This window comes from Euleptes europaea, chromosome 3, assembly GCF_029931775.1.
Source record: "Euleptes europaea isolate rEulEur1 chromosome 3, rEulEur1.hap1, whole genome shotgun sequence".
In the NCBI taxonomy this organism is placed as follows: domain Eukaryota; kingdom Metazoa; phylum Chordata; class Lepidosauria; order Squamata; family Sphaerodactylidae; genus Euleptes; species Euleptes europaea.
Genome location: NC_079314.1, coordinates 30,015,132 through 30,028,133, shown reverse-complemented (window position 1 = coordinate 30,028,133; position 13,002 = coordinate 30,015,132). Strand labels below are relative to the sequence as shown.

The window sequence follows — 13,002 nt, the reverse complement described above, 5'->3', positions numbered from 1 at the left end:
GACACGATGGACTGGCGGGCTCTTGCAGGTCCATCCCATAGTCCCATAAGCAGGGGGCGAATACCATTCGGCTTCTCCACGTCACCAGGAGATGTTCACCAGAAGGCGATAATCAGCCACAAGTTAGCAGCGGGACAGACTCCGATCTCTCTGCATGAGTCAGAGAGCGCTGAAGCTGGCCAGGATCGGCTGGGAAACAGCTCAGAGGCGGAGAAGCATGGAGGGGGTCAGCTTCTGCTCCCCCTCGCCCTCCCCATGTGGGCAGGAGGGGACGCTTTGGTTGACTTGATTATCAGCTGCAGAGCAGGACAGATCGGCAATGAAGATGCAGAGCAGTGACGGATAGAAAGACAGTCTCTCTCCCTCTTTCTCTGGATCAGCGCCAAGGCACCACGTCAATGCCGCAGCCCCACCATTTTGGGGAGCGATGATCATGGGCAAACATGAACCAGAAGGACCTCTGGGGGCTGGTGAGGCTCCCGTTCCTGGAGAATGCTGTAGAGGAAAGGAGGGGGAGAGAAATATGGTTGACATGAGGAACGAACTTTGGTGCAACAAGTCTTTACATGCTATTATCTTCTGATCTTGCTGACAATAAGAATGGATCACATTATTCATAGAATCATAGAGTTGGAAGGGGCCATACAGGCACTCTAGTCCAACCCCCTGCTCAGTGCAGGATCAACCTAGAACATTCCTGACAAATGTTTGTCCAGCCTCTGCTTAAAGACTGCCAGTGAGAGGGAGGGGCTGTGGCTCAGTGGAAAAGCATCTGCTTGGGCTGCAGAAGGTCCCAGGTTCAATCCCCAGCATCTCCAGTGAAAGGGACTAGGCAGGTAAGTGATGTGAAAGACCCCTGCCTGAGACCCTGGAGAGCCACTACCGGTCTGAGTAGACAATACTGACTTTGATGGACCAAGGGTCTGGTTCAGTATAAGGCAGCTTTGTGTGTTCATGTGTTCCCTACGTAGCTGATTTCACTGTCGAACAACTCTTACTGTAAAAAATTGTTTTCCTAATATCCAGCTGGTACCTTTCCTCCTGCAATTTAAACCCATTATTGTGGGGACTGCAGCTATCACATGCCAGCCTGGCCATCTAAATCTTTCAATGTGCTAGCTAACTGAGGGAGATGGGGGATCATACTTGGACAATAGAAAGTATTTTTTCCACTTCTGGAAAGAAGGATAGTTTTGATGTTCAGTTTGTTAGATACCCCCAATGGACTTCTGTAGCCCCTCAAGTGGATTTCCCAGGATTAAGATCAAGAGATTTGTACAAACAGAAGAAGAAGAAGAGTTGGTTTTTATATGCTGACTTTCTCTACCACTTAAGGGAGACTCAAACTGGCTTACAATCACTGTTGGAAGCCGCCCTGAGTCTGTCTCGGGATGGGAAAGGACTGGGTATAAATTGAATAAAATAAATTGAATAAAATAAAATAATAACACTAAGTTGGGGTAAGCTTAGTATGCGGGGCAGCTGAAAGGCCTGGGCACGGCCAGCAGAGTCAGACTTACTGCGCAAGATTGCAAGTGCTATACTGCGGTGCAGACGGTGCTGACTGTAAACTCTGCCTCGTTGGCCATGATGTCTGTCGGCTGCAAGTTGCGGTCATACATCGGGTTTTCAAATGTGCCTCGGACATTGGTGTTTTCATGGCCAGCGTAGCCATTGAATGGCACCTTCGGTCTCCTCCTGTAGGAAACGAGACCGAATAACAGAGTCAGAGACGGTCGCTTGGCCTTTTCGTGTAGGTGTGAAATGGCCCACCAAACCCTCTGTCCCCATCTCCTCAGCCACCCCTTGCCAGGACACTGTTTATCATCACATGCGCGTGGACAGTGCCAAGAATTGCCACACCTCACCTCCCTTCTTCGATGAGTTCAACAGACAATTCAGGGCTTGGTGAATACTGCTCAGTACCAAAGGCATTCCTTCCCAACCCATCCCACCATACACCGAATGATGGGGCAGTTGCAGGAACGGCCCTTCGTTCGTTTCCTTCTCAGAGTACATCCCAATGGCTCTACCTTTCCCAGCATTTTGACAAGCCACCCAGTCCCTTAAAATCCCTTCTGTGATCACTCTTCCCTCTCCCATTACAAAGGCCTCCAGCACACAGAACCTTCAGAGCATCCCTTAAATGATGCTTGAAAACCTCAGTTCTTTCTTCTGCTTGCAATGATGCTGCGTGATGCCAAACTAGGCATGACAGTGAGACCCATATCTCTTTCCTCTGATTTTGTTCTTTATTGAAAAGTAGTCTCAGAGACTGTAATCAACAGTGTAAAGCAGTCTGGAGGGTGTGTGTGTCACGGTTTAAACCTTCCTCTCCTTGGAAGTTCGTCCATGCACATTGCATCCTGAAAGCTACTTCCTCACTCAGGAGGACCAAAGGGGCTTGGGGAGGGTTTCAAGCGGTACGTTGAAAGGAGGGTGAGAAGGTTAAGCAGGCTCTTCCTCACTCTAACTCCAGTTCAGGCCGGCAGCCGGTTGAAGCTGCTTTGGGCTCGAAAAAACATGGAAAAGAACAAGATCACAATGGGTAGCTGTGTTAGTCTGTCACTAATGGTAGAAAAGAGCAAGAGTCCAGTAGCACCTTAAAGACTGACAAAATTTCTTGCAGGGTGCAAGCTTTTGTAAGCCACAGCTCACTTCTTCAGATACCTGTATCTGAAGAAGTGAGCTGTGGCTCACGAAAGTTCATACCCTGCAAGGAATTTTGTCAGTCTTTAAGGTGCTACTGAACTCTTGCTCTTTTCTAATGGAAAAGAAAGTAACGCAGAAACCGCCTTCCCATTTCTCGCCTCCCTGGCTTCGCTCCTGCTAAGGGCTCACCTGTGTTTGTAGAGATACAGCACAAACCCTGCAATAATCAGGGCAATGAAAGGCACGAGGATAGCAGCTGCCACTGAACTGCTGTTGGATGCAAAGGGATGCCCCATCGACTCAGGATCGTGATCAATTCTGCTGTCTGGAAGGGAAAGCGGCATTAGGCGATATCTGGAGGAGGACGCTGGGGGCCCTCGGCATGTGTTTGCCGCATAGGAATGCAAAGGATAATTACAGCGCCTGAGTGCCTTATTAGGGGAGAAGGGTAGCATGTAAATTAACTGAAATATCGCTTTGCCATTTACCAAGGACAGGAATTAATGCAACAGAAGCCTGTTGTCAAAATCTAATTGCACAAAAAAATGGAAACAATGACTTCAGGCTGAAAGCAAGACCTGTTAGCTTACCTAGCCTCTGGAGGCCGAACTGTCCAAAGCCTTTGCCGTGCACAAATCCCTGGTAGACAAACGTCCCACTCGATGACTCAGGGGTGACCTGCATTGGGGTAGGACCAACAGATTGCATAACTGGAAGTTTCTGACTGTATATAGAGAGGGGCTTTTAGTGCAGAGTGGTTGAATTTCCTACGAGAGAGGTCTACCCAATAAAAACAACAAAAACTATGAAAACCTGCTTAAGATGATAAAAACCTAAAGCACAGAGAAAAGATCAAAGCCCTTGTGCAGAATAATAAGGCGCTAAAGGTCTGGACAAAAAGGAACATTGAGAAAGGAGAGACTTAATGCGGAGGAGGGGGCATGACCATCTTGGTGAGCCATAAGTAGAGTTACCCATGGAAAGACCATGCTCTGAATCCTGGAAGATCTCACATTCTTCATGGAAGGAAGCTAGAACAAGGTCTACACAATCATTATTAACACGTTTACCTGAACAACAACCAAAACTATACTTTACCAACCTGATTTGGATGTTGACTAGATCCCAAAGAAATAAACAAACAAATAAAAACCCTGGACAATTTCATTGAACATGAAGCTAGCTTCAAAACAAACAAACCCCCCTCCCAAAGCTGTACTCCATTATTTCTTTTTGACAGTACAGGAATGGAACAGCAGCAAAAATTGATAGGCAGGAAAATGATAAAAGATTAAAAAACATACACTATTCCCCTCCCCCACCCAATTTCATCCTATATTCTTATTTGACCTTCCCATTCAATGCAGCTGAGGATAAAAATGCCCCCAATGCTCTTAGAATATATGCTACAGTTTACAACAACATTACAAGTGGAGGGAGGGGTGGCATGAAACACAACAGGGCTGTTGACATCATTATGTGTAAAGGGCCATCAAGTCGCAGCCCACTTACGGCAACCCAGTAGGGCTTTCAACGCAAGAAACGAACAGAAGTGGTCTGCCATTGCCTTCCTCTGTATAGCGACCCTGGACTTCCTTGGTGGTCTCCCATCCAAGTACTAGCCAGGGCCGACTTTGCTTAGCTTCTGAGATCTGACAAGAACAGGATAGCCTGGGGCTATCCAGGTCAGGGCATTGACCTCATTAAGGTTGAGGCACACATGGGGCGAAAATGCATGGTCACTTTATCCTCCTTTAATCCCTGTTTTAGCCAGGATCGAACGCACATTAGGCGAAACACATGCGTTCGATCCAGGCTGAATCCTGGCTGAAACAGGGATTAAAGGAGGATAAAGCAACCATGCGTTTTCGCCCATGGAGTGTGGAGTTGCAGGACATTAAACATTTTATCACTTTTCCCCTGTTACTTTCCAAAATCCATTTGACCCCACTTTTCAGTCAAAGTTAGGTTGGTCGTCCGTTCTCCTTACCTTGTGTTGCAACTGCTCCTTCTTCTACTTCCCCCCATTTTTTTTCCAACCCCCCTCGGCATTTTTTGCCATTTTAGGCAAACTTTGCAAACAGAAAGCATGGCTGAGCCTACAGCACAGGCCGATTGGCCGGTTTGCGCTCGTACTTACACGTCCGTCTAAGGCCCATTTATCGTTCATTAACGTCTCTGCCGGCCCCGTTATCTGGTACGCCTGGAGGAGGAGGTGCATTTCGTCCTTTTTGTATATCCCTGAAAAGAAAACACGGTGGCAAAAAGGCACACCACAGCCTGAGAATTCAGCATCCCACTACCTCTGGGCAGGCTTTGGTCTTGCATTTGACTCCAGTGGGGCCTTGCTGGAATGCATCTGCACGTCACTGATTGAGTCCACGGGTGACACCCAAAATGACTGAGGATGCTGACAATCCCAAGATGAATGCAAAGAGCTCCAAAAGGATATTTCTAAACATGATCATGATCTACTCAAGGAGATCATGAGAGGGAGGGCAGGAAGGGTTGCGTCAGTGCTTGGCTCTAGTGGCCCTTTCTTACATGCCCAGGGAAATGCCGATTGCCACTATGGGGTCAGGAAAGCAATTTTCCTCCAGGTCAGATTGGCCAGGGACCCTGGAAGCTTTTTTTGCCATCTTCTGGGCATGGAGCAGGGGTCACTGGGGATGTGGGATGGAGGGAGTTGTGAATTTCCTGCATTGTGCAGGGGGTTGGACCCTGGAGGTCCCTTCCAACTCTATGATTCTCTAATTCTATGAGAGCGAGTGAGCACCAAAACGGCAAAGGAGGGTTAATACAAGAAATAGCCAAATCATGCAACTCTGGGCTAGGATATCCCTGAGGACAGGAACAGTGATAGGGCCCGGCCCCAGGAACTGACCTCAGTCTGACACTGACCAACAAGTTTGCTTTGCCTTTTGGCAAGATTATTTATTTACTTCATTTATACCTTGCCATTCTCCCCATAATGGCTTCCATCGCTCTCTTCTCCATTTTATCCTGACAACAGCCATGCGAGGTAGGTTAGGCTGATAGTGTGTGACTGGCCCAAGGTCACCCAACAAGCTTCTATAGCAGAGTGGGGATTCCGATCTGGGACTTCCATATCCTAGTCCTACCCTCTAGACCAGGGGTGTTGAACTCATTTGTTACGAGGGCCGGATACGAGGGCATAAATGTTGCTTGGTCAGGCCGGGCCATGCCTCGCCAGCCCAGATCGAGACTGGAAGAGGTGGCTGCCTCTGCTGGCTTAAGGGCCGGAAAAGAGCTCTCAAGGGGCCGGATCCAGCCCATGGGCCTTATGTTTGACACCTCTGCTCTAGACACTACCCCAAAATGGCTCTCAAGACCTCTTGGTATGTGAATCTGCACTCTCTCTTCCAATCTTCTCAGGAGAAGCAGTATTGATCACTGAAATGTGATCTTCCAGCAGGAATTCCACACCACAGTGAAAAGGAGAAAAGAGAGAGAGTCCAGTATCACCTTAAAGGCTAACACAATTTCTGGTAGCTTTCATGACTCACTTCTTCAGATACCACACTGAAAAGGAGGCAGTAATCTCTCCATCCCAGCAGATTGTTCACCGTACTGACTGAGCATCAGTTGTACACTACGGACACTCTTCCCTGCTGTGCTTGAGAAGGTAGCCAACTGACTCCATCCCCACTACAAGCTGGATTCACTGAAACCTGGCAGGCCAGCGACTTTACCTGACACTTGCAACTCCACACCACTGTGGTCTATTAGGGTGGCGTTGACCTTGCTGGTCACTGGGTCAAAGCTGGTGACGGACAGCATAGCCGGCTGCTTCTTGCCCATGTATTCGTAAGAACCTTTCCAAAATGAGTTCTTTGCAAAGACATCTGCAGGAACTAAAGAAAAACAGAACGGGGAGAAAAGGGAGTTGTTAGAAGATGGGAAGTCCATAGGGAACAAGAGAACTGAACCTTGGTTTATACACTGTCAGGATTTACCTACAGCTAGTGCTTTATTGGTGTTATACTCGCTAAAGCAATCATGGTGCCTTTTGTAGTCAGCTCTTACCTCTCTCCTTGGGATCTGGCATTGAAACTTGATATTACTGCAGGTTAAAAATGAATGGCCTGACCTGGATGGCCCAGACTAGCTCAATCTTATCAGATCTTGGTAGCTAAGCAGGGTCAGCCCTGGTGAGTACTTGGATGGGAGACCACCAAGGGAGTCCAGGGTTGCTACACAGAGGCAGGCAATGGCAAATCACCTCTGTTCATCTCTTGCCTTGAAAACCCTATGGGGTCGCCATAAGTCATCTTTGACTTGACAACATTTTCCACCACCCAAGATGGATGGGACTTTTATCATGATGTGATTCTCTAAATTTGGCATTGATGTTAATAAAGGAAAGCTGTACCTGACAGCTTTGGGAGAGGAAGGTCCCGAGCAGTGCCTGCTGGTCTGCCGCTGGGTCGGATATCCGCTGGAAAAAGACAAGCAAAGGAAAAAGAGAGTTAATGTTCAAGCACTGGGATATATAATACTATCGTAGCACATTGGAATGTAAGAAGTCCGCTCGATGTAAGAAGAAAACACCTTCCTCCCCATGCAAAGCCAAAGTCGGGGGCTTTCTTGGTGGAGGCTTGTGAAATCATGAGAGGACTAGAGAGAGGGGATAAAGAGAAGGATTCCTCCCTCTGTCATAATACTAGGGGAAGACTGGCAGCGCATTCAGGATGGAGAAAAGGAAGTCCTTCTCCATTTAGCATATAGATTAAGGTAAGAAATCCACAGCCTTGGACGCTAGCTTAGGGGCTTTAAAAGAAGAAGGTAAGGTCTGTAGGTGGCTGTCAGCCATGATGGCTAAATGGAAACTCCATGTCCAGTGGCTGTGTGTGTGTGTTGTGCCGTCAAGTCGCTTCCGACTCATGGCGACCCTATGAATGAAAGTCCTCCAAAATGTCCTATCTTTGACAGCCTTGTTCATGTCTTGCAAATTGAGGGCTGTGGCTTCCTTTATTGAGTCAATCCATCTCTTATTGGGTCTTCCTCTTTTCCTGCTGCCCTCAACTTTTCCTAGCATGACTGTCTTTTCCAGTGACTCTTGTCGTCTCATGATGTGACCAAAATACGATAGCCTCAGTTTAGTCGTTTTCGCTTCTAGGGTCAGTTCAGGCTTGATTTGATCTATAATCCACTGATTTGGGTTATAACCAGTCGCAGTAGCCCTTTGAATACTAGGTGTTGGGGGCCAGCAACAGCAGAGAGCTGTTTTCTTCATGTCTTGCTTGCAGGCTCCCAGGCTCCCAAAGAGGCATGTGTCTGGCCTCTGTTGAAGGCAGAATGCTGGTTGAGATGAACCTTGGGGTCCGGTTCTGTCAAGACAGTTCTTGCATTATTAAGTGGTGGGAAGTGCTGTCAAGTTGCAGCTGATTTCACAGAATCATAGACTTGGAAGGGACCTTCTAGACCTTCTAGTCCAACCCCCTGATGAATGCAGGATCAGGCTAGAACAACGCTGTCCAGCAACTGGTTAAAGACTGCCACTGAGGGGGAGCTCACCCCTTGTTAACCGATTCCACTGTTTAACAACACTTACTGTAAAAAATGTTTTTCCTAATATCTAGCTGGTACCTTTCCACCCACAATTTAAACCCATTCTTGTGATTCCTATCCTCTGCTGTCAACAGGAACAGCTCCCTGCTCTCCTCCAAGTGACAGCCCTTCAAATACAGAGCAACCATATCCCCCCTCAACCTCCTCTTCTCCAGACTAAACATTCCCAACTCCCTCAGCCTTGGTCTCCAGCCCCCTGATCATCCTCGTCGCTCTCCTCTACACCCGCTCCATTCTGCCCCCATCTTTTTTGAAGTGGGCCTCCAGAACTGCACACAATACTCCAGGCGTGGCCTGACCAATGCAGTGTGCAGTGGAACTTTGACATATTGGTTGTTATGCCTCTGTTGATACACCCCAAGACTCTTACGGTGACCCTTCGTGGTGTTTTCAAGGCAAGAGACTTACAGAGGTGGTCTGCCACTGCCAGCCTCTGCATAACAACTCTAGACTCCCTTGGTGGCCTCCCATCCAAATACTAACCAGGGCCAACCCTGCTTAGTGTCTGAGATTTCACAAGATCAAGCTAGCCTGGGCCATCCAGGCCATGGCTAATGTTACTATGGGGTAGTGAAAAAAAATCAACTGCCTGGAGTCCTTAGGATAATGCAAGGCATGAATGTAAATGGGGAGGGGGGGAATAATTACCAAAACACTTGCATGGAGAACCTTATCTCAGTGCACTTACCAAGGCAAACAGGTGGCTTCCCCGTCCAGCTGCCGTCAGCTTTGCAGGTCCTGTGCTCTGATCCTCCAGTGAGATAAAAGCCACTCTGGCAAGAGTAAATCAATGTGTAGCCCAGGGAAGGCACATCCATGGCATCCACGTTGGCGTGGGTCGGCATCTCTGGCTCTTTGCAGTTGTGAGCTGGAACAGTTAGGACAAGAGCATTCTGAATCACCGGGGTAACTCTAACCTACTTGAAACTGGGCCTTAACACAGTCATAAAAATCAAGGTCCCTGCATGAAGGAGGGAGAGAGGGGCACCCAAATTCCCCACACCAGAGAAGCCCTGGTTGCCCGGATTCAGTTGCTGCCTGCAGAGAGCTCTGCCACGCCTGAACTTGGGCTGATCTCATCTGCACACCACCGCCACTGCTGTAGATGGCCAGAAGAGGGTATTGAAGCTACCAGCCCAACAGGGGACGGGGAGAGGAGGTATCATGTGACTCAAGGGGCCAATGAGGCTCCACCTATTCATATAAAGTTGTGGACTTAGGCTCCGCAGCTCCTTATTCTGGGCAGTTTGTTGGCTTGTGTACAGAATAACCTGTTCTCAGACCTATTGCCTCCTGCTTCTTGTCTGGCTCACATCTGCTTGCCTTCCATCTGCCCGCCTGATACTCTACACACAAGAAATTGAAGAAGCAAGAGGCAGCCTGGACGAGCTGCTTCCTCACACACCAGAATCTGTTGTTGTTGTTTTTTTGTGTTTGTATTGCGAGAAACCCCATGAAAGCAAGCAGAAACACTGCCCTTAAAAGCAGAGACTCACGGATACAATCAGGCTGCACTCCGCTCCATGTCAAGTTCGGGAGACACGTTCTGGTGGTGGATCCCTGCAGCAGATATCCTTTTAGACACCGGAAGAAAACGACACTCCCAACCTGTCAGAAGGGGAAAAGAAGAAATCGGTACATTTTATAACAAATGAAAAACAAAACAAAACTGAAACATCCTTGTTTGTTTTCATTTGTTTTGAAGCACGCAGAAATTGCAATGAAAATGAATGAATCCCATTAGTTTTTCTTTTTATGGGAAACTAGCGGTACCCGGCCACGTGTTGCTATGGCCCAGTCTGGTGAAATGGAAAAGAAAGAAAAGAGAAAGCGCACGTTTCTAATATGTTTAATTTCACAATGCTTGTGGGTATACAATATTTTCTGTTGTTCCATTGTCTGTGCAGATATAGAGATTGTCTGGTTTGCCGACTCTAGAACACGCAACATATAATTGTCCATGTGAGAAGCACTCCGTGTCTAGATCTAAACCGCACAATTCAAAAGATTGCCCCTGAGCTTTGTTGATGGTGATTGCAAACGCCAATCGAATTGGGAATTGCAATCTCTTAAATTGAAATGGCATATCCGTTGGAATCATAGCAATGCGAGGAATGAGGACATCTTCACCTTTGAAAGGCCCTGTCAAGATGGTTGCTTCTACGACGTTGCTCATGAATTTTTTTACTGCAAGCCGCTTGCCATTGCAAAGCTTTGGCTGGTTGATATATCGCAACATGATAATTGGCACGCCGATTTTCAATTGCAGTACTTGCGGTGGCATCCCTGGCAGATTGAGTGAATTCAAAAATTCTGTTGAATAATTAACCGCTTCATCTGCTTCCACAACAGTGACGACGGACTTGTATGTGACTGCCTCGCTTTGAATGTGAGACTGAATAATATTGTTAAGTTCGTAGACGTCTTTGTTCTTGGCCGCAAGAATACCTCGTTCACTCAGCCAATCGTGATTTTTATAATTGGTTTGAATATTGGGAAATACTTTTTCAACCAATTTATGTTTTGACGTCACTAAATTGCTGAAGTTATGAGGCAATGAAATTCATCCTGAGGTCAGATCAACCGGTACCTTTCCGTTCCCAATTTCCAGCAATTGATGTGAGAAGATCTCAGCTGATCGATCGTTTTGCAGCTGGACACGCACATTTGTAGTTAATTTTAATGTCTTTACATGTCGCCACAAAGTAGAGTATTTCAGGCAAGCATTTATTTCGTCCGCTGGTGTCGATCGAGGAATTACAGGACCACGGTTACAAGACCACGGTTACACAGCCCGGATAACCTACAAGAACCAATTACAGGTAATGTTTGCCTGAAATCTCCTGCAAGCAATATTAATGCGTTCCCAAATGGTCTGATGTTTCCACGCAAATCTTGCAATGATCGATTAAGAGCCTCGAGCAATTTCTTGTGCGCCATTGTGCATTCATCCCAAACAATAAGTTTGCATTTCTGCAATACTTTTCCCATGCCGGATGCTTTGGAAATGTTGCACGTGGGAGTTTCAATGAATTGCACGTTCAATGGGAATTTCAAAGCGGAATGAGCAGTTCTTCCACCTGGTAGCAATGTTGCAGCTATTCTGGACAACGCAAGAGCTAAGGCTATGTCATTTTGGGATCGCGTTGCTGCCAGAATCAGTCTAATTAGGAACGTTTTACCAGTTCCTCTTGGTACATCTAAGAAGATAGCGTGTGTTGCTTTGACGTCCAACAGATGGGGCTGTTTTTACCTGTCACAGGTGTGACATCTATATAATATAGGTATATAAAAACACGCGCGTATTCGAATACAACGTTGTGTCAAAATTTCAAAGCAATCGGTGAAGAACTTTCGGAGATTTAAGATTTTGAACAAACGAACATTTACATTTTTATTTTTATATAAAAATATATAGATATAGATAGAAGATGTGTTTCTAAACTGCATATCCTCCCCCATCCAACCTGTTTGTACAGAACCCTTGCAAATATTTCCCCACATTAAATAATTATCGGATAAGTAGATTTCTAGATATTATGGCATCATTTTTTAATATTCAAAGGCCTTTATTTTAATTTCTGCTACATGAGGGGCCCTTTTCTCCTAACCCTCTGAAACTTGAGAGGGAAAATTCCCCAGGGTGAGCCAGGCAAACCTCAGAATTTTATCCTAACTAAATGGAAAACCAGCTGAAGCCAGAAGGGTGTGCTTGCGTTTAATTGCCTGCCAAACTCCTCTATTGTAGGCATGATCCTTTCAGTGAAAATTTCATCACCACTGTATGCAAAAACACAAGAAACTGGCTTTCCATTATGGCCTATGGCAGTAAAAACAAAAGTACCGGTAACAATGAAAACAATAAGGATTCATTATGAATGAAATGAAAGGCATTTTTTTTAAAAAAGAAATCTTTGCACTTCCCTGTGGGAATCCAGCAACTGAATCTTTTCAGAGGTAAGTATCTGCCCACCTTAATACCCAACCTGCAAGATGGAACCCACGGATTTGTTCCCCTTTTCCTAGATTAACAAGTGTAAACATGGCACAGGGTGGGTAATGTACAAAGTTCCAAAAAGTAAAAAGTAAGTGACTGCAAGCGCAGTTTGAAGGGTAGAAGTCACTGATCAGCATCTTCTGATTTTTTAAAATCTGTCCTTCTGTCAAACACCACCCATTCTCTCTTCACTGTCCTATCACAGCCCTCTTAACAGACAGAGCTTCCTAGAATCACCACTGGCTGAATTTCAGGTTTAACAAAGGAACCCAGAATTAATACCCCAAGACCAGGATTAAGGGTGACATATTAGCTACTTTGCAGGGGGTAAAGAGGTCAATGTTTTGCTCAAATGCCCACAAAATATACTATTAATCTCCTCCTATGATCTCTTTTCGTCAAGTAAGATTATTTTTTTTGGGGTAGGGATGAATGACTTCCAAATGGAATATGACTCGGTGGGATCCACAAACTGAATTAAGGCTAAGATACACATTGGGAACTCAAGGAGGATTTGGTAATCCAGTTCCCATGAAAATGAATTTGAAACACAGGCCTCGCAAACCCTCTTGGATCCATTGCTTTGATGGCGTGTGGTGTATAATATATATGTAGCCACGGAGCTCCTCTGTGCAAAGTGAAGCCTGGAGGCTTCTGTACGACCTTATTGCTATAGGTGGATGTTCAATTGATGCCCTCCTACTGGGGTTAAGGCTATAATCAGTGGGCAAGGTGAGCTTTGAGAAAACATGTGGACGGAT

The 13,002-nt window shown here is 46.3% G+C and overlaps 1 protein-coding gene across 1 annotated transcript in view; it reads right to left on the bottom strand.

The window, feature by feature from the left end:
• Positions 1-252: 252 nt before the first annotated feature.
• CSMD2 (CUB and Sushi multiple domains 2) overlaps positions 253-13,002 on the bottom strand; it is a 690,555-nt gene continuing 677,805 nt past the window's right edge. The window contains exons 63-71 of the mRNA XM_056846155.1: positions 9,741-9,852; positions 8,933-9,112; positions 7,046-7,111; positions 6,366-6,527; positions 4,793-4,893; positions 3,243-3,330; positions 2,842-2,977; positions 1,521-1,698; positions 253-495 (exon numbers count right to left, since the gene is read on the bottom strand). Coding sequence (XP_056702133.1) covers positions 1,539-1,698; positions 2,842-2,977; positions 3,243-3,330; positions 4,793-4,893; positions 6,366-6,527; positions 7,046-7,111; positions 8,933-9,112; positions 9,741-9,852 — 1,005 coding nt within the window. The 3' untranslated portion in view covers positions 253-495; positions 1,521-1,538. The remainder of the gene's footprint in view (positions 496-1,520; positions 1,699-2,841; positions 2,978-3,242; positions 3,331-4,792; positions 4,894-6,365; positions 6,528-7,045; positions 7,112-8,932; positions 9,113-9,740; positions 9,853-13,002) is intronic.